Source organism: Aspergillus homomorphus (assembly GCF_003184865.1).
Source record: "Aspergillus homomorphus CBS 101889 unplaced genomic scaffold BO97scaffold_56, whole genome shotgun sequence".
NCBI classification, from domain to species: Eukaryota; Fungi; Ascomycota; class Eurotiomycetes; order Eurotiales; family Aspergillaceae; genus Aspergillus; species Aspergillus homomorphus.
In genome coordinates this window covers 8,434-34,114 of record NW_020291942.1, presented here as the reverse complement: position 1 = coordinate 34,114, position 25,681 = coordinate 8,434, and the positions used below count along the sequence as shown (strand labels likewise).

The 25,681-nt window shown below is 50.2% G+C and overlaps 9 protein-coding genes across 9 annotated transcripts; 5 read left to right on the top strand and 4 right to left on the bottom strand.

Moving 5' to 3' along the window:
- The first annotated feature begins 2,580 nt into the window (after positions 1 to 2,580).
- Positions 2,581 to 3,940, top strand: BO97DRAFT_399115 (spherulation-specific family 4 protein). Its single transcript, XM_025694221.1, has 3 exons — positions 2,581 to 3,010; positions 3,066 to 3,423; positions 3,476 to 3,940. Exons 1-3 carry the CDS (start codon positions 2,667 to 2,669, stop codon positions 3,785 to 3,787), a joined length of 1,014 nt encoding a protein of 337 aa, XP_025547057.1. The 5' UTR covers positions 2,581 to 2,666; the 3' UTR covers positions 3,788 to 3,940.
- Positions 3,941 to 5,331: 1,391 nt separating this feature from the next.
- BO97DRAFT_399114 (glutathione S-transferase omega-like 2) lies at positions 5,332 to 6,856 on the bottom strand (the record flags this gene model as incomplete). Its single annotated transcript, XM_025694220.1, has 3 exons — positions 5,332 to 5,882; positions 5,936 to 6,400; positions 6,452 to 6,856. The coding sequence occupies 3 exons, from the start codon at positions 6,854 to 6,856 to the stop codon at positions 5,715 to 5,717; spliced, it is 1,038 nt and encodes a 345-aa protein (XP_025547056.1). The 3' UTR covers positions 5,332 to 5,714.
- A 309-nt stretch (positions 6,857 to 7,165) lies between these two features.
- BO97DRAFT_230506 (concanavalin A-like lectin/glucanase) lies at positions 7,166 to 8,234 on the top strand. Its single transcript, XM_025690721.1, has 2 exons — positions 7,166 to 7,650; positions 7,702 to 8,234. Exons 1-2 carry the CDS (start codon positions 7,316 to 7,318, stop codon positions 8,105 to 8,107), a joined length of 741 nt encoding a protein of 246 aa, XP_025547055.1. The 5' UTR covers positions 7,166 to 7,315; the 3' UTR covers positions 8,108 to 8,234.
- Positions 8,235 to 10,460: 2,226 nt separating this feature from the next.
- BO97DRAFT_473333 (PLP-dependent transferase) lies at positions 10,461 to 12,149 on the top strand (the record flags this gene model as incomplete). The annotated part of the gene is made up of 2 exons (XM_025700222.1): positions 10,461 to 10,584; positions 10,630 to 12,149. 2 exons carry the CDS (start codon positions 10,461 to 10,463, stop codon positions 12,147 to 12,149), a joined length of 1,644 nt encoding a protein of 547 aa, XP_025547054.1.
- Positions 12,150 to 13,691: 1,542 nt separating this feature from the next.
- On the bottom strand, positions 13,692 to 14,674 carry BO97DRAFT_408651 (YwbE family protein). The gene has a single exon (XM_025695912.1). It carries the CDS (start codon positions 14,644 to 14,646, stop codon positions 14,170 to 14,172), a length of 477 nt encoding a protein of 158 aa, XP_025547052.1. The 5' UTR covers positions 14,647 to 14,674; the 3' UTR covers positions 13,692 to 14,169.
- BO97DRAFT_230494 (uncharacterized protein) lies at positions 13,696 to 14,084 on the top strand. Its single transcript, XM_025690720.1, has one exon. It carries the CDS (start codon positions 13,788 to 13,790, stop codon positions 13,998 to 14,000), a length of 213 nt encoding a protein of 70 aa, XP_025547053.1. The 5' UTR covers positions 13,696 to 13,787; the 3' UTR covers positions 14,001 to 14,084.
- Positions 14,675 to 15,405: 731 nt separating the features above from the next.
- On the bottom strand, positions 15,406 to 16,852 carry BO97DRAFT_377519 (uncharacterized protein). Its single transcript, XM_025693064.1, has 3 exons — positions 16,182 to 16,852; positions 15,470 to 16,126; positions 15,406 to 15,419 (listed from the first exon to the last, which is right to left on the bottom strand). The coding sequence occupies exons 1-2, from the start codon at positions 16,590 to 16,592 to the stop codon at positions 15,590 to 15,592; spliced, it is 948 nt and encodes a 315-aa protein (XP_025547051.1). The 5' UTR covers positions 16,593 to 16,852; the 3' UTR covers positions 15,406 to 15,419; positions 15,470 to 15,589.
- A 4,070-nt stretch (positions 16,853 to 20,922) lies between these two features.
- BO97DRAFT_462192 (iron-sulfur cluster-binding protein, rieske family domain protein) lies at positions 20,923 to 21,984 on the top strand (the record flags this gene model as incomplete). The annotated part of the gene is made up of 4 exons (XM_025699401.1): positions 20,923 to 21,251; positions 21,312 to 21,436; positions 21,515 to 21,845; positions 21,918 to 21,984. The coding sequence occupies exons 1-4, from the start codon at positions 20,977 to 20,979 to the stop codon at positions 21,982 to 21,984; spliced, it is 798 nt and encodes a 265-aa protein (XP_025547050.1). The 5' UTR covers positions 20,923 to 20,976.
- A 363-nt stretch (positions 21,985 to 22,347) lies between these two features.
- BO97DRAFT_428824 (uncharacterized protein) lies at positions 22,348 to 23,140 on the bottom strand (the record flags this gene model as incomplete). The annotated part of the gene is made up of 2 exons (XM_025697323.1): positions 22,348 to 22,918; positions 22,974 to 23,140. 2 exons carry the CDS (start codon positions 23,138 to 23,140, stop codon positions 22,348 to 22,350), a joined length of 738 nt encoding a protein of 245 aa, XP_025547049.1.
- Between the last annotated feature and the right edge of the window lie 2,541 nt (positions 23,141 to 25,681).

Here is a 25,681-nt window from a genome sequence, read left to right as displayed (position 1 = left end):
GGGTTTGTTCTTCCAGGTGTCAGCCCGGCTGGGGTGACATCGTGCGCGATGCTCTTCAGCACTAGTCTGCTTCGGAGTTTTAGCCAATGCAACGGCTGTCAACCAACATTTTCAAGGACCCAACTAAAGTTCTAGCCCGTCTCTCGGCGCTTCACCCACGGTGCGAACTGGTTTCCTCACTCCTGGCGTTGACCCGGGCGGCACTGCTATAACGAGCATGTGACTGGCCTCAGGGTTGTTGCACTGCGGTGGACAGGGTTGGGGGGCTGACACCACTTTTAACCGTATGTCCATAAGCTGGCTGGTGATCGTGGCTGCAATGCGGACCACCGTGACTTGGGTGCAAAGTAGACGCCTCTCGTTCGGAGGGTTTGTGTTTTCTCCGCTCTCCTCACTCCGATTCTCGCTGCTCGGAGTTACTGTTAATCCCGCCCGGTATAGACATTGCCATCCCGACTGAACCCCGTCACCACATGATCGACTTCGTTGATCTCTGTGTAACCGCGGACATAGTTACTCGATCAGCGATCTTGCATGGCATGACAATCGAGACAGAGGTATTGTAGTCAGCCTACGGGTTCGGGGAGGTTGCAATGGATGCGTGGGTGTGGGAACCTTGGCGCGGCGTGTCTGATCCGATTGCGAGTGGTATCAATCTGCTCGGGGCGAGATCGCCGACTGATAAGGACATCTTGAACTCAGCCATGGGCCTGTTCGGGTTCGAGATAACTCTATCAGTTGTTGTACCACCTGGGTTTTGCTTTCTCTGTTACAAAGTCAGAGGACACAGCAGCGAGTCGCAAGCTGCACATCATACCGCCTGTCAATCCTGGCGGGTATGCAGAGTCTGCATAAAGTAAACCAGAGCACCGTAGGCCAGAATATGGGCTGCATCGCGTCAAGTCTGATGTAAATGTCGTCCACATTCTTCCCATCTACCCCTTCTCTCCTCTCCGTGAACATTGGCGCCGCGCCGTGATGACGTGTCGAGAGTAAGCGATGGCCGCCGTGTTCTTGCTATGGGGCCGAGAACCCGAGTCTGGGGGTTCAGCAGATCGCCAAGGAGAGAAAGTCTTGTCCCGTCGCCGGTCCGTCTCCAAAGACCTGTTTAGGAGCTTGTTTGTTGTCCGGGGACAGCCAGGATGGCGCTTCCTGATGGATCAAGTGGCATCGATCGTGTCGGGCATCGGAGGTGGAAGGAGCACTCCCTCCGATGACCCTTACGCTTGTGCAGTGCAGTGCATGTGTACAGTACCCTGCCCAATCACCGATCTCATCCAGCGCACTCCTTGCCAGTCGCGATCGCAATCTGGAAGTCTTTGTTGGATTCAAGGATGCTGTAGCAAACAGGGTAGTGTATCAAGTATAGCGACCTCATTACAGCTTTTCGTTTGTAGTGGTCTATCAAGTATACGTACAAAGACACGCCCCTTTGTAATAAGAGAGATACTAATTCAGGTACCGCCGACCCAGATCGAGCCGGCCGTGCTTAATCCAGACCCAACAATTCCGGCACTCGGCCCTAACTCGAGTCATTGACCTGACCTCACGAACGAGAGCGACAATTCCCGTTCAAACCGAGAGTTGTCATCAGGTCTATCGCTCACGACTAACGACCGGTCACGAAAAGCAGTTCGAAATGTAACCAGAGTAGCTCAGACGACTGGCCCCTCGGTCGGACTTTGCTTGGGTTGATCAAAGCGACAGATTGATTTCTTTGTTCTCGACTGTGTGTTTGTGCTTATTTCCAATCTCAAACACCCAGGGGTGGAGTCATCATCCCTGTGTACTTTGTAGAAGAATAGAGAGATAGATGAGCGACCGCGATCGAGTCAAGGAGGGACGCCACGATGGGGCGGGCCAACTGAGGGCTGTCAGTGCGGCCGCACATTGGGCCAGTCCAGTTGGGAATCCGTGGGGATCGACTCGACGGGGGAAATTGGACGGGCTGGCCGGTGGGGGACAGAAAGGATAGCAACTCGAAGCGTTGAGGTCACTTACTGGTGCTGGCGCCGGCCTACACGACTCGTATCTTACCTGGACTGCATCTTGGGGTCAGGGGGATGAATGTACTGTCTGTGTGTGGAGTGTCAGGCCGCGTGTGCGGGAACAACCACACAAAGAAGTTCTCCTGCACCTCTTTAAGTTGCAGGGTCGCGATCTTCCATGAAACACGATCTCAATCGCACTGGCGACACTGATAGACAATGAATGAATGCCGCCGGAAATGTTTTCTGGCCATTGCGCAGGTATCGTACAGAGCAATTTCCAAGCGAGATCCAATCAGTGTCCGTGAACCAGTGACAGTCGGGCTTCCAACTCCACCGGGGCCAGGATCTGCCCGTTTGCCCGCTAATCGGATCCTCGCCTGTCGTTTCACATTAAATGTCCGATCCTCAGGCCCAGCGCCAATTTACTGTACCGCACTAGACAGTAGACACTGACAGTGGTGCTCCAGCTCTGGTGATGACTGCCCCAGCGGCTCGGCACTTGTCGACCAGACGGAGTGGGGGGGGAAGTATAAAGACTCGAGGTCGGTCGAGGTTGGGTCCAGAATCAGCTGGTCTTGCAAGAGCTTCTGGAAAGCATCTTGACTATTTACTGCACTGCACTTTGCTCTGCTTTACTTTCGTTAACTTAACTTCGAGTCATTCTTTTTTGTCATCATGGTCTGGACCACGCCGTCTCGTGTTCTCGGGGTGATGCTGGGCTGCATTGCTCTGCTCCCCGCGCCGGCCACCGCCGCGCATCACCACCACCTCCACCAACGTCAGCACCATCACCATGGCTACAGCGTCGGCCCGCCGATGTGGCAGACCAGGCCGCAAGCAGGCGAGACCACCGCGACGGCAACAGTGGCAGCCAGCGTGATCGCGTCCGCCAGCGCCGTCTCCTCCGCGCAGCCCGCGGCCTCGTCCTCTGCCTCGACGATCAGCAGCCTGAAAGCGAAAGTGATCATCCCGTTCTACATCTACCCGGACCCCGGCAAATGGACGCCACTGTTGAACCTGTACAGCCCCCCTGTCCTCACCTAAACCTGCAGACACATTACTAACAAGGAAAAGAATCACCACCTTCCCCGACGTGCACTTCACGGTCATCATCAACCCAAGCAGCGGGCCCGGCACCAGCACCCTCCCGGACGCAGCTTTCCTGAGTGCCGTGCCAACCCTCACGCAGCACTCCAACGTGCTGGCCATCGGCTACGTGCCCACCCAGAAGGGCACGCGCGCCCTCGCGGACGTCGAGCGCGACATCAACACGTACGCCAACTGGCCGACGGCCGCCAACAACGCCTCGTTCGCCGTGCACGGCATCTTCCTGGACGAGGCGCCCAACGCGTACAGCGCGGAGCTGGTGTCGTACTACTCGACGCTGGCGAGTCTGATCCGGAGTAAGACTGGTCTGGGGCCGGAGAATTATGTACGTTCCCCAGTTCACCCAAACATTTCCCCCAAAACTAATAAATAAATAGGTAGTAACAAACCCCGGCATCCCGCCCGACCAAGCCTACCTGCCCCTCGCAGACTCAACCGTCGTCTTCGAATCACCCTACACCTCCTTCCAAGACGCCATCAAAGCCGACACCTTCCGCGCCATTAACGGCACGAGCCACAGCACGCTGGCGTCGATGGTCTACGGCATCCCGGACGGCGTGCACCTGCCCACGCTCCTGGCGCAGGTCGGCCAGATCTCCGAGCAGATCTTCCTGGGTAATACCAGTTCCTACATGGCTTGGGACCCGTATATGGATTCTGTTGTTCCGGCTTTGGTGGAGATGGTTTAGTTGTTACTTTCCTTGGTGGGGTGGGACGTTGGAATCCCCTCGTTTCTATTCTCTCTTTCGTTCTTTGGACATCGTCCTTCACTTCTTGTATATATATAATATGCTTTCTTGCTGGCAAGGAGGGGCAGGTGGATAGCGGGTCTATGCGGAGACGGTCGGAGGGTCTACTACTCAAGTCAATTTGATGATGCTACGCTCACCTTCGACATGAACAGGCCCACCTTAAACTAAATATACTAGGGTATAAGTAGCCGGGGGAGAACCCCCGGACCCCCCTTTCTTTCAGCTTCCTGGCCACCTCAATCCTATATAACCAGGGTATAAGGTATCCGGGGGAGAACCCCCGGACCCCCCTTTCTTTCAGCTCCCTGGCTACCTCACTCCTAAAAAAACTGGGATAAGATTAAGAGCGAATCCCCTTCCACCCCCACAACCACAATATTTACTCCAAATTTGTAGAATGAAATACACCAGGAAGCTGAAAGAAAAGGGGGGTCCGGGGGTTCTCCCCCGGGACGCCTACCCTATCAGATTTCGATATCAAATAAACATATTACTATTGCAACCGATATCTCACCACCATAGACCCAGCAAAGAAAGATAGCAAGAACACACTCAATTCCTATTCTAGACTTTCACAGTTAGCTAACATATCATCCCATGGATGGTAAACCAGACGAACCAGACAACGCATCACCAAGGAGCAAGATCAAAGATGCAACCCCGCCCCAGCCTGCGCCGCGACCTCGGCTGCAGCGTTAGCAGCCGCGTCGACGCCGAAGCCGATGTTGAAGGGCTCTGGGTTGGGATTGGGGTTCGGGTTGGGGTTGGCGGCGGCGAAGGCGGCGAGGAAGAGGGTTGTTAGGGTCAGGAGGGTGAATTGCATTTTCTGTTCATTGATCAGTCACGATGTGTCTGTTGGGAAGGGGCTGGGGGAGGGGGGACTCACGATGATATTAGGTATCAATTAAGATGTAAGTTTGTTAAGGATATGTATGTGTGGAGTTGGTCTTGATGTTGATGATGAGAGGGGAGAATGTTGTTGGGAGGAGTGGAGGAGCTTATATACTTTTTGTCTCTGCTGGTGTGCTTGTTAGGTTTGGCGTTGATGGGAGGGTCAGGGGTGTCGAAGATTTGAGTTCGTGCCTGTTTCTAGTTGTAGGTGATACACGAAGTGTAAGGGTAGAAGTAGGGGTGGTGATTGAGTCTGGCTCGGGAGAAATCCAGACATGACTGATTTTTGGGCTGGGTTGTTCACGGGCTTGTTTTTGGGTCGTCGTTACATTCGGGCGATAAAGCGTAGATTAATGCGGGTGACTCTATGGGATCGACATTTTGTGATCCGGAGAACATGTGGTCCTTGCTATGCTGCAGGACTGTAGAGTAGTCTTATCTCTTGGGCTCGGCTTGAAGATGGAACGGTGTGGGGTGGAACGCGGGTGGGACAGCGACTTATCAAAGTAATACACCTGGCATTTGTACACTGTCCTATTCATGTGCATTGCTTAAATTAATGCATACCTCTATCTCTTGCCGGGTTTAGAGTTGCCGGGCCTGCTACCGTCGTTCCTGTCGATCTCCGATCTATCCGTGTCCAAGATTGCGGAATATACTTCGAGCCTCGGCACCCGCGACACTGGTTGCGTCAGCCATCCGAGGTTCGTACACGATTCCCATTGTGTAGACCACAAGATGAGATACTCGCGAGCTCTAATCAACACCGGAAATTCATCTATCCATGCACCAACCCACAGCAGACTACATGTTTTACGGGACCGTCGATCTGCCGATCCTCTAATTGCATCGGAGCATCAGGGACGGTCTTGTCAGGGTAATTGCATGTGATTTATCTTCCCAGAGTTGTTAGAGAAGGCTTTATCTCCGCTGTTCATCCCAATAGCTCATTAATGTCCATACACATCTATGCTCAACCTACTACATCCGGAATCGAGGCCTCATACTCCAGCACCTTCGGATGCTTCACCCCGCCCACCGTCAACCGATTCCAATCCCGTTCCACGCCCTCCTCCACATCCGGATACGGGCCCATCGGGGTAATCGCCCGCGGGTTGATCATGTTTTGACTCTTCGTATACTGATCCTAGTCAGCCATCACTTGCACCCGGAAACACAGACAAAAAAACTTACATTGTCCTTAATATGCCTGAAGTCCGTGCTCGCCCGCGCAGCCGGGATATCCCAGTACATCCCCTTCAACCAGTTATGTAACACCGGGTAATCATGTCGGATCGTGCCCAGGTTGCACTTGAAGTGCTGCACGTACACGGTGTCGAAGCGGATCAGCGTCGTGTACAGCATCACGTCCAGCTCGGTCATCTCGGCGCCCAGCACGAACGGCCCGCCGTTGGCCGCGACGATGCGCTCCAGCTTGTTCAGCGCCCCGAACACCGGGATGATCTTCTCGTCGTACACCTCCTGCGTCTCGGCGAAGCCGGCCTTGTAGACGCCTGTGTTGAGGTCCGATTGCAGCCAGGGGCTGATGGCGTCGATCTTGGCGCGGAGGTGCGAGGGGTAGAGGTCGATGGAGGCGAGGGAGGGGGGGATGTGTGCGTTGAAGGCGGACGGGAGCCAGCGGAGGATTTCGATGCTTTCCTGTTGTTGGTCAGCCTCTTATTGGGGTGGTTGGAGGTGGGTAGGGCGTACATTAGCCACAGCCGTATTGCTCTTCGTATCCCACAGCAGCGGCACCGCGTACCGCCCCTTGTACTCCGGGTCGGCTCGGAAATACATCTTGTGCAGGTAGTCCTCGCCGAACAGATGGTCGACCGTCGACCCTGGGTATTCCGTCTCGGTGGCCGGGAACTTCCATCCCGGCCAGCCATTGGAGTCGCCCTTGGGGTATGGCTTGACGATGCTGGTACGGATGATGTCGGTGAGCCCCTTCAGATGTCGCACGAAGTTGACGCGGTGCGCGAACGGGCAGAAGAGGCCGAAGTAGAGGTGGTAGCGGTTCGGTTCGGCGGGGAAAGTCTCGCTGGGGATGATGCCGTGCCACCCGTCGGCGCTGCCAGGTTGGTGCACCTGCGAGGAAGTCGATTCAGAGGTCATTTTAGCTGGATGCTGGGTGAAGCGAAATCAAGCTCGCGCTTGAGCTGCAGGCGCATTAAAGCGGGGGAGCGGAAGGGAACCATTCCGTTGACGTCATTCACGATGGATCAGCTGTCGTCCCAATGCCATCCGTCATGTGACGCGATGGAGTGTTGGTGATGGGGTGATATCCCAAAGCAGACTCGCCTGATCCTGCAGAGGTGAACCTATCCAATCAAGTCCGCAGCCTGACTTGGGGTCCCATCAAACCTGGAGGAACCTCCATTGTATTCCTGCTCAGTCACACAACCCCGAGTCAGGAACAGGCCATTGAAGGATCAACACCGCCATGCAGGCAGAGACATTCCCAGACCGTTCCGTGGGGGCCGAAACCCCTGAATTTGCGGTCGCAGATATAATCTTCAGCACCCATGGAGATGTTGGGGTGTCTCCAGAAGACAAGCTCAACCATCCACCACCATGAGATCGCACGCTCTTGCCCTCCTGCTCGCCGGCCCGGCGCTTGCGGCCCAGCGCATTGCCCGCGACGCGATCCAGACCATCTGCACGAAGAACAACATCATCACGACCGACGACTTCATCCTCTACAACAATCTGTGGGGCGAGGACTACGCGACCTCCGGCTCGGAGTGCACCTACCTCGACTACGTCAAGGGCAACTCCATCTCGTGGCAGTCGTCGTGGACCTGGGCGGGCGGCGCCGACTACGTCAAGAGCTACCCCAATGCGGTGCTGAACGTGGGCGCGAAGCAGCTCAGCTCTATCAGCAGTATTCCGACCAAATGGTCGTGGAGGTATGACTCCCGCTATTCTGCATTGAAAGACACCGTACTGATCGGATCCAGCTACATTGGCTCTAACCTCGTCGCCGACGTCTCGTACGACGCCTTCTTCTCAGCCACGGATTCGACGACCGCGCCCCATGAGTACGAGGTCATGGTCTGGCTGGGCGTGTACGGCGGGATCAAGCCGATCGGCAACGAGAATGGGCCGATCGCCAGCCCGACCATCGGCGGTCAGACCTGGGATCTGTACAAGGGTCCGAACGACTGGACGGTGTTCAGCTTTGTGGCCCGCTCGAACATCGAGAACTACTCCGGGGATATCATGGATTTCTTCAATTACCTGATCAACAACGAGGGCGTCTCGTCGAGTCTGTATTTGCAGACGCTCGGGGCGGGAACGGAGCCGAAGACGGGGTCCGATGCGTGGTTTACGGTGGCGCCGTATGAGATCAGTATCAATGCTTAGACCGCGATGATGTGAGGAATTAGGTCGGTGGAAGGCGTGAAGAGAAATGATGGCGTGTATTTCAAGTCATCCACTGTGACAATGATCGCAAGCAGAGACAGGAAGGACCTCCACGGCTAGAACGAGAGAATGGGATGCGGAAAGACTCGATCATGCGATGTAGTCACTAGGAATATTAGCAGAATAAACCGAGGACGTTGAGTCCTGTCACATCCCATTCCATCCCCACTCCCCTCGAACAAACCGACAGTGCATGAAGTCGACAACCCCCTGCATCCAACCCACGCATACCCTGCTTGTCACCCTCGAAACTCACCCCGTCCATTCACCCCCAACTGGCATCACACAATTACGCCTTCACTCCTATTCCGCCCCATCAGCGACCGTCCGAATTGCGAGGCTCGTGCAGGCAGGTCTCACATACACGAGTCACCTTGCGCGGCCGTACAACGTTGTGGTAACGCAGCCCATGCAGCTGTGTGACCGGGTGATACCGGCTTCGTCCATGATCTATAGATACTTGCTCGACAACAACAACAGTTCCCAACTGCATCGCGAAGAGAAGCGAATGATCCGGGATTCAGGTACAGATAGAAACAGTGGAATTGGTGTGGAGAAAGGATGAGCCCCTAGGCTTGGATTGCCGAGCTCAGCATCCACCCAGCCAATGCACCCAGCCTTATCGAGTGAATACTAAACCCTTTACCCTCTGGGCTCTCTCGTCGGAATCAACCAGGGCATTTCATGTGATGAGCCAGTGCAGTCCGCACGCGGATATTTCTGTGAGCGCGACAAGAATCATGCAATCAGAAGCCGGACAAGAAGCAAAGAGAATTAGCCGCCGTGATTCTGGGTTGTGATGCGATGCATGGACAATTCCAAATACAGGTGCTGTTCATGCGGGAGCGTCGGGCTGCGGTTGGTCGTTGGGTATGTCACTCATGCTGGGAGAAGCAGGCATTTTGTGCCTTAGGAGGTCTGTGATAGTTGTGTTGACAATGGTTGAGGACTGAAGGATTTCCCCAGATTTGAATGTAAGGCATTGACTGATTTGAGTCAAAGCGTGAGGATTGAGTTTTGGGGATGCGATATGATGGGAATGGGCGGTGAAAACATATTCCTCTCTTCGGCGGGGCGGTGCGTCTCTTTCAACCGAACAACATCTTTACTCCTATACTTCATCATCCCCGATCCTGACCAGAGATACTTCCTAACGCTCCTGCACCGATTATCTTCCAGATTCAAGATGTGAAATATTTCGATCACCAGCATCAAGGCCAGGGTGATATCACTCAATTCCCCCAATGAGCAGCCAGCCAGCACAGCAACGCCACTAGACATGTCAGCTAGTGAACCTGAGGGGCGGCTGCTAACCTGGCATTCTCCAACTCCATCAATCAGCAGATGACCCCCATATTTCTTTTCCAACCAGGAACACATGTTCGTACCTGGGTCTGTAAGATGTGCTAGTGTGCGAGTCTGCCTGAACCATCTCATAGGCTACTCCACGCATTGATCGCACTAGCTGCAATAGTCCGGTTGCTATACGACATCCAATCGAAAGGGGCAAAGAGACAATGGCCAGTCGCATGCACCAATAAGTGTCGCTTACTCCGGTTATTGTCTTGTCGACCCGGTTCTGGAAACAAGGCTATTATCTCTGGATCGACACCCAGCTCTCCTCATTCTTGCGTCAAGAATGTAGGGCTTACCCACCATCTACAGAACACGAACACTGCCCTCACGGTACCAGACCTACCGTCGTGTCGGGCCTCATTTTGGCTTGGCTACTTGGTCGGTACAATAGCACCAAATCGCATCGGATCATCCCGCATCCAGGACCCTTATCGTGTCCATCACATCCAGGCCTCGCATAAGCACCCCAGTGCAAACCGGCCAGGGTGACTGCACTGCCGTTATCAGCACGCAAACTCCAGCTGGACCTGCATGAGCAGGACTGCCACTACTCAGCTAAGTCCCAATTCTCAGCACCCCTGATCCATGGCGAATTTTCCGTCTGCGAATGACGGCGGTCAGCAAACACGAGTTGGGGGTCATGGAGGCGAGCGACTCCGAGGCGCAGGATCCTCTGGCGCAGGGGGAACGGCTCCCGGCTGGCTCGGATGGTTCGCCTGACAACATCATGGGATTTGCTCGGGCCAGATTGACGGCGGGAGGCTGATGGTCTCGATCGAAGAATGGCTTTGTTCGGTCCGGTTGATGAACTCTATCTCCAAGCATGGGGGCCCCGACGAAGCTATAAAGCCGAGTACTCGCTGATTGTCTGTCTGCCTTAGTCCAACAAGACTTTTTAAATATACTTGATATATCCGATCCTTATATACCTGTCACCATGCAGTCTCCCGTGCCGCAGATGCTCCCTCCGGCTGATCTCAAGCTGGCTAGCTCCCCTTCGCTGGGATATTCCCTCAAAGCACCCACCCGTCCACCTCCGACTCCCCCCTCCTCCACCTCGAGTCTGCCAACCAGCAAGTCGGAGCTCGATGTCAGTAGCAGCAGAGGCATTCTCGAGTCCTTCCCCGAATACGAGACCACTGCATCCTTCGACAGACTGCGAGCCACCGAGTATAGCTACCTAGACGAGAACAACCACGTCTACCTCGACTACACCGGAGCCGGACTGGCCGCCAAAGCGCAGTACCAGGCACATCAAGCGCGACTCAGTACGGACCTCTTCAGCAACCCACACTCAGCGAACCCGACCAGCCAAGCATCGACCAAGCTAGTCGAGCAAGCCCGCGCCGACGTCCTGCGCTACCTGAACGCCGCGCCAGACACCTACACGGTAATCTTCACGCCCAACGCCACCGGAGCGGCACGACTGATCGCTGAATCCTACCCTTTCACCCGCACCTCGACCCTCCTCCTCACAGCCGACAACCACAACTCAGTCAACGGGATTCGAGAGTACGCCCGTCGGCGACACGCACGCACAGTCTACCTACCACTACAAACTCCGTCGCTGCGCGTCGATCCCTCAGCCGTAGCCACCGCGCTAACAGCGCCCACAACATGGCCCTGGACGCGCAGATTGTCCTCACCATCCTCACGCGCCAGAAAGCGCAAAGGCCTCTTCGCCTACCCAGCGCAAAGCAACTTCAGCGGCGTCCGCCACCCACTGGAATGGATCACGACGGCGCAACAAGCGGGCTACGACGTGCTGCTCGACGCAGCGGCGTACCTGCCCACGAATCGCCTGGACCTATCCCCCTCCTCCCCGCAACCCGACTTCCTCCTCATAAGCTGGTACAAGCTCTTCGGGTTCCCGACGGGACTAGGCTGTCTGGTCGCGCGCAAAGACGCGCTGAGCAGGCTGTCACGCCCGTGGTTCTCCGGCGGGACGGTGCAGGCGGTGCTAACGGGGGTGGAGTGGCACAGCCTGGCGACGAGTGAGGGGGCGTTCGAGGACGGGACGGTGAACTTCCTCTCCATCCCTGAAATCTCCGTGGGATTGAACTGGCTGCGCTCTTTAGGCGTAGACAACATCGCGACGCGAGTACGCTGTCTGACGGGGTATTGTTTCGCAGGACTACAAGCCCTGCGACACAGCGACGGGACGGCAATGACGAAGATCTACGGACCGTGTCTGGGCCCCAATAATGTAGGCGTCCATCCCGGCGGCGACGACAGCGACACCCCCGGAAACAACAGAGGCGGAACCATCGCCTTCAACTTCCTTGATCGCACAGGCAAGATCGTCGACGAGCGCATCGTGGCGCGGGAGTCGGCGCAGGCGGGCATCTCGCTCCGCACGGGCTGCTTCTGTAACCCCGGCGCGGCGGAGGCTGCGTTCGGGATCACGAAGCCCCTGCTACGAAGTCTGCGACGGCGCTTTCACGATACCCTCACGGTCGAGGAGTATATCCAGCTGCTGGGGCTGCCGTCGGGTGGGGCGGTGCGGGTCTCGTTCGGATTGGTGTCGAATGTGAGCGATGTCGATCGGTTTTTGGAGTGGGCGCGGCGCATGTATCGGGACCGGGTGACGGGGAAGGAGGGGTTGGTGGCGCGGACGGAGTGTTAGTATGATTTGTGGTTGGTTTAAAAGTATGGTTTTGATCTGGTATAGTATCCTTTTGTGTCTAGAATGATCCTTTCACTCGGTCACCCTGTCTTATTACTACATAAACTTGACAATACAACCAACAACCATGAACGGATTCAAATCAATAATCCACCCCAAATTCAAGACCTGGAATCCTGATTTTTAATCCTGATTAGCCACCGATAATTGCTTCTTTAGAGCCCCGATAGTCCCATCCATTATCCCCAAACCATCCTATTCCAAGGAAGTAAATCAAGTCAAGTCCAAACCAGATACCTAATCGGCTGACTAGCACAAACTGGCCGATCTCTTTCTATCATCTTCCAGACACACCAACAAAAGAAAACATAATGAAGGCAGGTATAATCCCATTGTTTGGCAGTGCCATTCACTCCGCGTGGCGCGGATGCGGATCGGATCGGGTCGGATCCGGGTCTAGATCTATTTGACTGGGTTTGTGGTAGGTTGGTTTGCTCGTTGTTCTATTACCTGCCTGTTTGCATACCCGTGGAGTGAGTTGGGGGTGTTTCGGGTTGTTGTACATACTTGGTTATAGGGATTGGATTGGATTGGGGCGGGATAAGCTGCATCCGGTTCATGGTGTGGACGTCTGGGTTGTATTGGATGGGCAGGGTATAGTAGGGTAGGGTAATTACTGGGTAGTTAGGGTTGCATTGAGTTCGGATACGGGGGCCTTCTAGTTCGTTCCGGGGAGGCGATTGGTTCGATACTGTAGCTTTGGTAAGGTAGGAAGTTGGGCAGGGATTGGGTTGTAAGCTAGAAATCCAGTCCAGCTAAATCAGGGCTTGGGATTGGTTACTCTGCGATGTACACTTAAAGTATAGGTATAAGTCTTGGTGTAGGTATAGTAGACTGTACTATGAGTGGGGTATTACTACGATCTGCACTACCATCTATTCTGGATCGCTCACAGCTGGATCTATTAGCCTGTGGGCATACTCCTTGGATACACAGTTTCATCAAATAGTAATCAGGTTCCACTCCAGAGCCGGTCCGGTCCGATTGAGATCAGGATGAACGGGGCTGTGGTTGAGCCTGAGCTGAACTTCACCTCCTCAAATAGATTGCATGGAAATAAGCTAGCTGAGCTGAGAGGGCTGCTGAAATCACTGCTCGCAGTGCTTCCACTCCCCTCGTGTTGGTGTGAGCTGGATTACTGCATGTCCCGCCACGCGACGCCACGGGCTGTCGTGACACGAGGTCCGGATGGATGGGTGGATGGATGCCACATGGGATACATAGTAAGTACAGGACATGGTTGTTGGCTGAGGTGAGACGACATGTGCAATGCAGTGTCGGGATGGATCGTCGATTGGCGTCTACTACATCGGGTTTAGCGGCGGGCCAATCTCGATAGTCGGGAGGGATTCTATTCGATAGTCTAGTTGACTTGGAGCTCGGCTTGGTTGGCATGTTTCCAGTTTGGATTCGATTGTTGACTTGATGTTACTTAGCTGCTTGGTTGGAGGGCGGAATGAATGGCATTAGTGACCTGATTGATCGGTGTATGGTGATCCCTGCGTGGTTCAAGTGGCTTCCAGGTTTGTGTTGAGCTTGGATTGCGGCTGATTGATGCTATACTCGTGAATCAGAGCCATGCTGCAAAGGAGGTCCGCTTTCTTGATGCCTCCCTGCGTCCCGATTCCATCATCGCTGACTGATGAATGCCCAGGACAAGGACTTGCTCCTCAGCTGATACCATTAGCTACTGCTGTGAGAGCCCAGATCCTTCGCTCCTCCTTCCTCGTCGCCGCTAGCAGGAAATGCAGAGCCCGGATGGCGACCTATGACCAGTCGCATTCCTGCTAGCTCAAAGCAGACTTCATCGAGCTAGAGCTTAACCGACTAACGCGATAACCGGGGGTACTGTACACCGAACCTCACCAAGACAGCACCAAGCCATGCACAGCCAAAGCACGCATAAACTCAGCACAAGCAACCAAACCGACCACCCGGCACCAGCACCAGCACCAACAGCTCAATCAGCAAAATGCCCCGCAACATGATACGCAACAGCAGCCTCGTCGCCCTCGAACGCGCCGCAAACCGGGCAAGTCGCCACCTCACTCTCCCGGGGCGCCTCCCCGGATACATTCAAACGTCCCCCGCGACGATTCTGCCGCGGTCGCGCAGGGGTGATGTACGCGTCCAGCCCGATATTCTGCGGGGGCTGCTCCGCCCCCGCCCCGTGCGCGGTGGTCCTCGTTCGCGGCCCCTCAGCCGGTAAAGCACTGGATACGGAGGACGACGACGGATCGCCCTCCTTCCGCATAGACTGCACCCTTCCCACCCGGCCGTCGGTCAGACGCACTTTGATGCCCCGCGGGTGGTTCCCGCGCGTGAGCACATCCGCGATACATCCGGACACGGTGCGTCCGGTCGGTTGATCAGCCTTTAGAATGATGTTGACGGATGCCCCTGGTATGACTTCGCGGGTGGTTGGGACGCGCGGCATTTTGGTGCTGGGGGTGATTTGGTGGGCGGGTTGGGTTGTGATGGAAGGGAATGTGTTTGTGAGAGCGGGGGTTTTGGTTGGTGGGGGGGGAACGATCACGTGGTTGCTTGCTGAGTCAGAAGGTTAGATCTCGAAATTGGCTTGACCAATAAACACATAGAGAGTCAACCTATACACCGTGGTGCACATTCATCATTCATTGACTAAATGCTTGTGTACTTGTTTCCTCCTGAATCATCTCAGCTACCTCTAGAGCGGCTTGACCTGACCTGGCCGTTAGCCACTCTAGCTACCTCTCATTCAATATGACATTTAACTTATCGCCATGAAAAATCCAGTCAATGTTGATTTGACCAAGAATGAACTTTTCAATAGCTAAAACTGCTGAAGGAGCTGAGTGTAGCAAGCAGGCAGTGAAATATCATTCTTTGAGCCTTTGGTTCACCTAGGGCACTACCGAATCGCGCTGGGAAAGGAGGAATCTTACTCTTATTATGCTAGAAGCTCTGTGTGATCGTCTTCCGGAGAAGCCGGGCTTATATTTAGATGAAATGACAGATTCCCTATAAGATGATTTCAACCTCCAAACTATAAAAAGCAGCTTAAGCAGAGTACAACCTTGATTAGTCAGTCTAAGAAGGTGATTCGATGACAGGTAAAAGAGCAGAGCTTCGAACTTAGAAATGATTACTACACTCACATTTGAAATTAGTTTCCATGTTTTACACATTCGACCTAATTGTTTCTGATACCCTGAATGCACGCGCACTATACTGGGTATGGTTAGTATAGACTTACGGGCCACTCCACCAATTAGACTTACACTACCTCTGAAACATCAATATAGGAACTGCAAGTTGCCAACGAATTTTAGGAGATTGGTATTTATCACAGTCTGTCCAAAACTTGGTCTCACGGCTGAATGTAAGGGTGATATGCGTGGCTAGACATAGGATCTGCTGTACAGGTGGTAGATGAGCACACAAGGTATCCAGAGTGGGGAGCTGATTGCAAGCAGAATTGTCATAAACAGGGTTGGCTCGTCACCCGCTGGTTGCAAAACCCCCCGTTTAAGAATCTCTGTTCGCATTCGATGAAATATTTCTTTTTCTGCTCCCATACGCTCCTTTATCACGTTTAATTTGGTATAACTAAGCTCCTGGGACCTATCGAATCTTTCTTCCAGTTTTTGGAGCTTTTCAGTAAGAGAGTGAGACTGTAAAGCCATATGTCGCTCTTGCTTTTGCCTTCTTCTGGTGATAGCAGCTTCATAGTCATCTTTCTGCTTTTGTCGGCTTTCTTCAGTTGCCTTATGCTTTGGTCGACGATGAAGCAACCCTTCCTGGATACTGTCGTGATCTCGAAGAACTCTTTGACGGATAGATAGCAAAGATTCATCATTCAGCGGAACTGTGACGACTAAGGGCTGTCTTTGTTCCGTATATGTTTTGTAAATATGACAGCACGGAGACCAAGGAATCTTTTAAGTACACTATTAGTACAGCTTTGGGATATAGATCAATAGTAAAGCAAACCTGGCCTGTTTCACGCTCCAATGCGACTGACTTGATAGCGCGCTCAAACAAATCACACAAGCTCCGCTTCGTGCTTTCAAGGTCTCTCAGCTTTTGCTCATCTGGAGTTGCGTGATGCGCCATCTGGTTCCGGATTTGCTTCGCCTGTGCTATCGATTGGCGGAGGGCTTTTAGTTCTTTTTTTCTCATAACTTGGGCGAGCCTGCCATCGGGCTTCTGTAGTTGCGGCTGAACGACGTCAACTATAGTTGGCAAATCAGCTGCCTGATGGCACTCGTACCCTCTCGTACTTAAGCCATCTGCATCGACAAGCTCGCACAGAATGTATCCCAGAAATTCAAGCTCATCGGTCCAGGTCGTTAATCGTGATTGAGTTTCAAGGTAGGCTTCTGGGTGTACTGCCATTTTCATAGCATGAATTCAATGGTGGGGAGGATCGCCTGCAGAATAAAATGCTAGGTTACCTAGCTTTTAAATAACTCACGTAGAGTAAGAGATGAGCTCGTCATGACTAGCGTTCGCCTCGTTCTTGACATCATGACGTCAACGATTTTGATGGAGCTCTGAGGGGAAATGTACACCTAGTAAATTCTTACACAGAGGAGCAACAAGCTTTATGCCAGCTTGCCCCAATATCTTAGAAAGGTCACCGGGCCTTTCGTACGGATAATGCAAACAACAGTAAATCACGACAGTTCGCTGTCTCGACGGTTCGCTGTGCGATCAATTTATGATGTAATGTAATCGTCAACCGAGCGAGCCACGCAAGCGAGCGAGCCAGCAGATCCACTAAATGTAGCACCAACATGGATTTTTGATTTGTATACAAATATATGGTGTTTTAAAGCCTTAATTATACTATTTTAAATGTTTTTTTATACAGTTCTTTGATTTGGATACCTTGTATATATATATCCTTGAATACTGTATTTGCTGCACCTGGGAGGTATCTAGCGGCGAGGCTAATTCTGATTCTTAATCTGAAGAACTTTATTCTTTTTATACTTATGTTAGAATATCTTTTTTATTTTATTAATAGTAAGGCTGTTAAGGCCTATAAACTACTTATTTCTTTATTATTTCTTGGTGTTTAACCTCTTATTTATTTAGTGGAGTTCTCGAACTTCCTATTCTAATAAAACCGCCCGGTTTAATACTATTTTAGTGTCTTTAAAGATATAGTCCAAGGCTGACTTTATTAGTGTATCAGCTACACCACTAAGTAGTTATTTAAGCCTTGTTTTTTACTTCTTAAACTAATTTGTATTAACAGGTGTTTTTAAGATTATTAACTAAGAATCTTAGCTACTTGGCCGGCTATTAAAATCCTTATAAATCAGCTTATCAAGCACCTGGCTTAGATTATATAAAACTAAGTTTAAAGCCTTAAAGGCACTCCGTATATTAGTTTTTTTAAATACTATAGTATAGGCCTTTGGATACTCCTCCAAGAAATTATCTTTATTAATTTTTAAATATCAGACACGTACAAGGCATTCTACTAAATTATAATATGCTTTTTTAAGAGATATAAAATAAGAGATATCTAATAGCTGGCAGAGGTGTAATAAACCAGGAGGTATACAGATAGAAATAATATAATTAGTATAATATAAGTTGTTAAATTTAGGTATTAAATATAATTTATAGCTATTAAGAATTAACAGAGTATATTTACTAATTTATTAGTTAATTATTAATAAAATAAAGTAATGTTTAAGTTAATATAAGCTGATTTTATTATTTATTTAGTTATTTAGAGATATATTAATTCTTTAATCACCCGGAATTAAGGCTTTATACTAGTTTACTATATAATTTATTTTTTTAAAAACTAAGTACAGCTTCAACGCCCAGCCGGCGGTATTAATATACTTAATTAAAATTACTTATTCGCGGTTACCTGACTATGTAAAAAAAGATTTTCTTAAACAGTTTAATTAAATAATAATTTTGGCTATTACAACTTGGCCTATTATAAAGCCGGTTTTATTAAAGTTAAAGATATCTTTTTTAAGGATTTTATACTTTAATATAGTTTTTTAAACATGGTTAAACCAGGCCTGTATAACCTATAGATTCTTGTATTTTATCTGTTTAGTATCTAGTTAGCGGAAATAACGACCTTTTAAAGCTTTATAATATATAATAAAATTTATAACCCATCTCTCTTCTACAGTTATCGGTCTCTTCTGATTTCCATATTTTTAAAATAATATATTGGCCATTTTATAAATTATAGAGTTTCTTAAAGGTGCGCCGCGGGTATTAAGTAAAAGAATTTACTTCTCAAGTATTTCTTCCTCTCTCGTAGTAAGTTTATAAGAATTGGGGTGAGTTTCTTGATGAAATAAATAGCTATTTACACGGTGTTGAAGAGTTGAGTAAGGAACATCAAAAATGTCAGTAGCTTTATAAATTAAGGTAATTTGACTAGTCTTTATAGCTTTAAGAGTAAGGTAGATTCAGTTTTTTTGATATAACAAGTCTTTTGATGATTTCGGTATTTTTGGTGGTGTAATTAACCGCTGAATTACTTCAGTTCTTGGAGGTGGGAGGATTCAGGGGGTGGTGGCTCGCTCGCTTGCGTGGCTCGCTCGGTTGACGATTACGTTATTCACACTGCTGATGTAAGAGATTAATCACGAATACATGATCTTTGTGAGCTATGAGTCGTTCAAAAACCTTTTCACCTTTAAAGCTCACGTGAGCGGGGTAATGACTAACAATGAGTTATCAGGGAACAGCATGCGAATTGAGGCCTATCTTGTGATACAACGATACCTTGCTCCATGCCCCATCAAACAGTCCGAGACTACTGTATTGACATCTAGGGGCGTGACCGCTGGGTCACGTGACCCGATGGAATGTAAACACCGTGAAATCACGTAGATAGTTCCTTACTCAACCAAATCAATGATTATCAAAGGCTTCATACCTTTTTCCCGTGTAACCGCTTACTTCCACATACTGCTCACTACTTTTCTTTTAACCTTTCCAAACTTATATCTACCTCATTAAAATATAATGGCCTGCGTACTAGATCCAGATTAACTAAATTATATTCAATCCAATCATCCAGCTACAACTCTAATACGCGGACCTCTATTGCGAATCTTCAAAAAAGTAAATTACGTGACCCTGCAGATGAGGAGCTGGCTCTTGGACTACAAATTGAGGAATAGGGTAATAACTCTCAGTATCTGCAGAATAGGCGGATAGCCATGAGTTTCGCAGCTGCCGTGCAGACTATTGCTTTCCAATGGACCGAAGAGGGATGTGTTCTGCCTTCGAATGAGCTTGATTGAAGCCAGCGGCTTTGTACGACGAGACTAGCTAAATCTAGATCTTATACGTTAATGTTATGGAAGTCTACAACATTAAAGGAGACTCGGACACAGCAGATTGTGAAAATGAGTGTGCTGAATCATCTGCTCAGGCTCTCCGATGAGCTAGTCACTATCTACTGCGAGCCCGACGATGCCTGGCTTGTAGGGAACCAACTAATTTCGTTAACGTGGTCCGCGCCGCCTGTCGGCACGAGTATTATCAATCATATTTAGCAGATTCTTTTCGAAACTTTGATAACAGACGGACGACTCTTCCCTCCGCGATACTGCCGACAACCCATAGATCTAGCCAGAGTGCTCTACTGAAGAGCAAAGGTCTATCAAAGCCTTTAGAAAGACTATACCAAACTTGGATTAACTATCTTGAGTTATGATAAGAGCATCACAGCTGATGGGTAATGGCGGAGTATATGATTATAAGAACAGCAACGATGGTAGTCATCGGCGAGCGTATGCACGTGATGTGCTCAGGGGGTGTATTTATGCAGTAACTTACGCAGCGGAGAGCATGATCCAGTTGTAGAGGTGATGGAGGTGTTCTTACTGTCACTTTGGCAAAATAAGTATTTCGGGTCACATTGCCATCCAAGTATTAACTGAAGATGCGCTATGACTCGAGTTGATCCTTCTGGAGAACTCGAAGCACTATGTTCCTTGAAGGTCGAGGACTGAAAGATCTACTGTATGCTTGGAAGAGCTATCGGATGAGTCACGTGTCCCCCAGGTACCAAGAGGTTCAATGGCTGCACCCTCCGGTCTGAAATACCTTGGGCATGCAGTCATAAAATCGATGCGACGTGTACTAATTGTGGACTCAACATTGATCTGATGATCAGGGAGGTGGACACAAGTACACTGCATTTATACTTATTCCCTTGAGATCTAGGGCTGCCCTGCCAAGAAGCGGCGCGATCATCCCACTAAACTATATCCAGGAAACCCGATCTTAATGGTGGGATTAACGACCGGATAGTAAGGGTGCGCTGTGGAGAAGGGCATCGGATTGTCCGTGATGGGGGAAAGGAGGTCCATAACTCCCATAGCTGATAGCATAGAATCCAAGGGGCTAGTCAGGATCTAAAATCGTTTATATGCTCTCAACATCAAACAGACCAACCTCACTGGCAAAAGAAGTCGGGATCTGAAAAGCAGTCGCCTCACTTCTCTCGACGAAACCAAGATCGAACAGCAAATCAGGATACCCACTGAAACCCACTTCAATAACTACCACCCACTGGGCGTCTCAGGACGGTTCCATACGGTCCCTTCATCTCAACTCCCCACTCTAGTTTCAGCCGAAGCCGTCCCGCAGAACACCATTAATTTAAGCTTAATCCATAAGAAGAGTATCCCCTGACATTTGCTGCTCATTCCATTCCTTCCTTGCAGATACCTCTCCTTCCACTCATTCACCACATTCATTCATTCGTTTACCAAAATTCAAAATGCACATCGCCGCAACCCTCGCCCCCCTCTTCCTCACCTCAGCGCTGGCGCTGCCCTCCCTCTCGCGCCGCGCGCAGTCCGCCACCTCGCTGTGCGGGAACCAAGACTACCTGATTCTGCAAGACACGCCATGGATCGTGTACAACATGCTGTACAACGCCGCGCAGACGGTCGGCACGCAGTGCACGGGCTACGAGTCGCAAACGACGTCCTCGTGCGGCACGAAGGAGGTAGTCTGGAGCAGTGTCACGGACATTGAATACGTGGAGAGCACGTACGTTGCCTGCCTCTTTCACCTCCCACAAACTCACACACTAATTATTGACGGCAACAGCAACAACCTCCCAAAGGGCTACTCCTTCGTCGGCCTGACGCAGAACCTCGAGACCAAGATCTCGGCTATCGCGTCCATTCCTGCGGACTATACCTGGAGTCGGACTAATACTACCGCGTTTAAGGGTATGAATTTCATCCCTTCCCTTGGCTCAACTAGATCCCACGGGGAGAGAAAAGACAGATGCTAATGGGGAAAAAAAGGAAACACCTGCTTCGACTTCATGACCAACGACATTAAAGGCGACTCCACCTCGACCTCCTCGCACGAGCTGATGCTCTGGCTCCAGTACGAAGGAGGACAGCTGCCGATCGGCTGGACCGACGGGCCGGTTGCCACCATTGACGATCTGTTCGGCACCTCCTGGAAGCTGTACGAGGGCGTCAACGACGGCACGGGCATCACTGTTAGCACGCTGTTGCCGGATACGCAATTCGAGGGGGCGTTCGAGGGTGACCTGCGGGAATGGTTGATGGCCATGGTGAAGTTGGGACGGTTCACCGAGGAGACCTATGTTAATGTTGGCAATGCTGGGTGAGTTTCTCTTCCTTCTATTTTGTTTGCGGGCATTGGACTTTGCTGATTATGGTTTGTTTGGTTCAATAGGACGGAGTTCTTTTACGGAAACTCGGTTTTGAATGCTACGCTTGGGTTGCAGATTGATTTGGAGTAGGTTTGAGGGGGTTTTGAGATGGGAGGGGAGGGGCAGTAGGTGCGAGTGTTCGGGGTATCTACCATATGAAGTTCTTGCGAAGGTCTCTGAGAAGATTAATATGAAGTTGAATTCTGGCGGAGTTGAAGGGGAGCAGAAAGCACTTAATTCTCGTCATCGAAGATCGTAAAACTCCTTTAGCTGTTTAGATTGAAGAACATGAATCCCTCACAAAAAGGCAATCGTACTATGCTAAAGCAAATACATCTCAAGTCTGCCAAAAGAGCAAGACGAGAAACAAATCAAAGTGCAAACACATATCTCACCATCCCAACCAGTAGCAATGCCGGGTTATTGAAAGCACCCATGGCACGCACGACGACTCTACTGGGCGACATGTTTCGACAAGTGTTTGATGACAGCCACGGCAAAGCCAGGATAATCTCTCAAAAGGCTCTCAAATTCTCCTTCATCCTTACACATCACGTCCGAATATCTCCCGACGTAGGAGGCAAGCATCTGACAAACCGAAGCGCCTACTCGCAGATCCAAAAGAGCAGGATGACATACATCATTGATGAAGCAACAGACCTCATCAAATCCGAACTGCGTGAAGTGGGTGTCGAGAAGTTCCTTCAGCTGTTTCTCGCCTTCGTGGGACAACTCAGCGATCTTGAACTCCTCAGCGAATAGAATGAGTTCTATATGCATCCCCATTTTGGCACTTAGATCTATATTGTCGGCGCTGAAATCATCGTCGAGGTCATGATGGCCGTAAAGGATCTTGTAGGTGCCTGTATAGGCCCAGTCGACGAAGCGCGCCAGCGTGTGATTCGCCCACCGTTCCAGGGAGGCAAGGTTCACATTTGGGGCCTTCGCGTTAAGAAGTCCGCTGTGGATTCTGATGGGATAAATTGATTCAGGTCTGAGAGTGACGATCTCGGTCACGAAATATCTGAACGGGATTTATTAGTCTCACAAATTAAGTCTCGACTCTGAGGGGAACAAACGGTGGTTCACAAGGTATATCTTCAGGTACAGGACATACAGCCTCCTCTTCAGAAGACACAGCCTCAGAGTCAACAGACGCAGTTTTCCGTATAGAAGATGCAGCTCCCGATTTAGAAGGCTCAGTACTACCACCCTTTTGCGCCATCATGTTGGTCTTTTTCACCATGTTAGGTCTGCTTGCTCAATTAAACTCTGGGATATGGCTTGATGGTTATTCCCTGTGTAAGGGAATCTTGGATGTAAAAGAGATATAGCTGGGGGAGCTGACTAGACTTGACTGGATGAAACTCTCTAAAGAGTGGGCTGGGTGTATTGGAAGAAGGATGGGAGATGGGGGGGGGAGGAAGAAGAGGAGAAGATGTGGAGGAAGGTGGGGGAATTTATCACGCGAGCTGAGAGAAAAAAAAACAAACACATCAGATGTAGGAATATAACCGAGTGAATGAGTGGGTGGGCTTCAGGTAAGAGGGTGGGATCTGAGGAATATTGTGAATAAATTGCGAGTTTCACTCAAGGAGCCACATGTTAACAACACCCCTTTGGGTCATATTCTGCGGGGAGAGAGTCAAGACCGCAGCATATTCTTTCTCTCTAGACTTTGCTTTCTAACTTACTGCTTTCTTTGGGACTATTTAACTTTCATTAAGCAGTCAGGTCCTTGACGAAATAGCAGATGGTTCTTTCGGTGAATTTGTACTTGACTGTACCAGAAGAAACGTCTGCGATCGAGAGGAGGAGTCTCTCCAAACAACCTTGTCCCAAAGCCGAATGAGCACTAGTTAGAAGGTACAAACCATGCAGTATTTCATTCCAGTTACACAGAAAACTGGATATGTATGGCGACTCCTAACCACTATGAGATCCTAGTCAGCAATCAAGTCCATCATTTGCGGAAGCATGAGCAGCCACTAGGTACACGGATAGCCTGCAAGCAGGACATGCGCACAACTGTACGTTTATACCTGTTGTCACATTTGAATTGAAGCTTATTATCATGATAGTCTAAAAAGCCATCCCAAGCATCACTCCTGAGGTATAAGAACCGCAACACGGCGCTGTGTTTCTACAGTAGGTGTATACTACTCCTAGTGTGTTGCCAATAGCAAGCGCATCATACAATCAACTCGGATGTTTCTCGTTTTGTTCCGGCGCAATATACTTTGAATCCTTGAACAAGGCCCGGAGATAATCGTCAGCTGTGGTAGGCTTCACGGTAATAATGTCGTCGAGACGGCTAAGCTACATTTTAGCGGTAGGCAATACGGCTTCAATCACCACGGGCGCCAGAGGGTTAAGGCCGGGGTGTTGCTATGCCGCTGTCCCAGAAACAGTTTCGGGTTTCTTCTTTATCATGCAGTACACAGTCTAGTCTGACTGTCCGATGAAAGCTATCTTTAAAAAGGAGTGCTACTTCTAGATTGAGAGGTGTAGGTAGAGTACAAAGATAGGTCGAAGAGGGGTTGGGTTTATGTAGCTGCTGGCCTAGTGTATCCTTGAATGCAGGCAAGATTGACAAAGAAAGAAGTTTGCCTAATGTCTACCGCCCAAACAGAGGACTGTGAAGCTATTTGACGAAGTTCCCCCATCTTTACCATTTCGTGCGCCTTACGGACTGGCTAGAACAGTAGTGATCCACATCTCGCAATCCAGAGAACCCTTTTCTACGTGTTATGTAGAGCAAGGACTGCCTTGACTGGTTGGAGGATTAGCTTGACGATGTAACTATCCTCACACTCTGGAGAAACGCAACGGTGAGCGAAATCGATATCCTGGGACCGATACAGGGTGTTGATATTCTATTTAGTCCCAACCAGGACTTTGCTCACACTCATGTCGAGACTGTACTGTCTCATAACGGAAGCATCACCCGAGCGGTTCCCAATCTCTCTACAAGGCTGATAACGTTGCTTAGCATGTTGTCTTTGTCAAATATATGAGTATGCGAGCCAAATCTTCGGCTTCTGTGTGGCTTGGGTAGAATTGCTTTATCAATGGAACGGCTTTATGAAGATAAACATGTATGAACCTCACAGTCAAACAAAACTCAGTACAGCTCATGCGCCTCATTCTTGACTACAACGAAACTTTAGGCAGCCAGCTGCACCTGCACTCGTGCAGTATAACCGAGAACGCTGCGCTGTGGGCCCCACGTTCAGAATTTTCAGCCATACGAAAGATTGTATCTTTACAGACGGCGTTAGTTCAAGCATTCCAGTATCAACCATCCCAAAACCAGCATGTTTACCTCCCATGTAAACTTATCTTAGAGCATAAGCCTTTATAGAATAACTCAGTGTTAAATCTATCACATACGACCACAGGGTGTGGAAAACAGGGCTTCCCGTCCGCTCAGCCGTACTTAAGCCACACGCCGGGAGGTTAGTAGTTGGGTGGGTGACCACCAGCGAATCCCTTCTGTTGTATGTTTTTATTTTGGTCTTTTTTTATTCAGTATTCATGCTGCCCCGGGTGCAGTTTCTGCTTCCGAGTCATAATCCTTTGTTGTATATGCCAATATATGCAGGGGTATAAGGCCGGCAGTCATGTTGTTTTGATGCCAGTTATCGCAGCATTCCTTCGCGGAGGAGTCTATGCATATGGCTCTGTAGTCGAGAAATAGTCAGCTCTATGCTTGATGTGTATCAGTAATATTCAAAGTCTAGACGCGGAACTGGCAGAGGGGCTTACCATTTTTTTGAACGGTTGT

Bases quoted from the DNA above. Each gene is read 5' to 3' on its own strand.
- BO97DRAFT_399115 (XM_025694221.1), top strand. From the start codon at position 2,667: ATGGTCTGGACCACGCCGTCTCGTGTTCTCGGGGTGATGCTGGGCTGC. The intron at 3,011-3,065 runs GTACAGCCCCCC...AACAAGGAAAAG, and splicing joins TGGACGCCACTGTTGAACCT to AATCACCACCTTCCCCGACG. The intron at 3,424-3,475 runs GTACGTTCCCCA...ATAAATAAATAG, and splicing joins GTCTGGGGCCGGAGAATTAT to GTAGTAACAAACCCCGGCAT.
- BO97DRAFT_230506 (XM_025690721.1), top strand. From the start codon at position 7,316: ATGAGATCGCACGCTCTTGCCCTCCTGCTCGCCGGCCCGGCGCTTGCG. The intron at 7,651-7,701 runs GTATGACTCCCG...GATCGGATCCAG, and splicing joins CCGACCAAATGGTCGTGGAG to CTACATTGGCTCTAACCTCG.
- BO97DRAFT_230494 (XM_025690720.1), top strand. From the start codon at position 13,788: ATGCTGCAAAGGAGGTCCGCTTTCTTGATGCCTCCCTGCGTCCCGATT.
- BO97DRAFT_408651 (XM_025695912.1), bottom strand. From the start codon at position 14,646: ATGCCGCGCGTCCCAACCACCCGCGAAGTCATACCAGGGGCATCCGTC.
- BO97DRAFT_377519 (XM_025693064.1), bottom strand. From the start codon at position 16,592: ATGAAAATGGCAGTACACCCAGAAGCCTACCTTGAAACTCAATCACGA. The intron at 16,127-16,181 runs GTTTGCTTTACT...TGTACTTAAAAG, and splicing joins TGGAGCGTGAAACAGGCCAG to ATTCCTTGGTCTCCGTGCTG.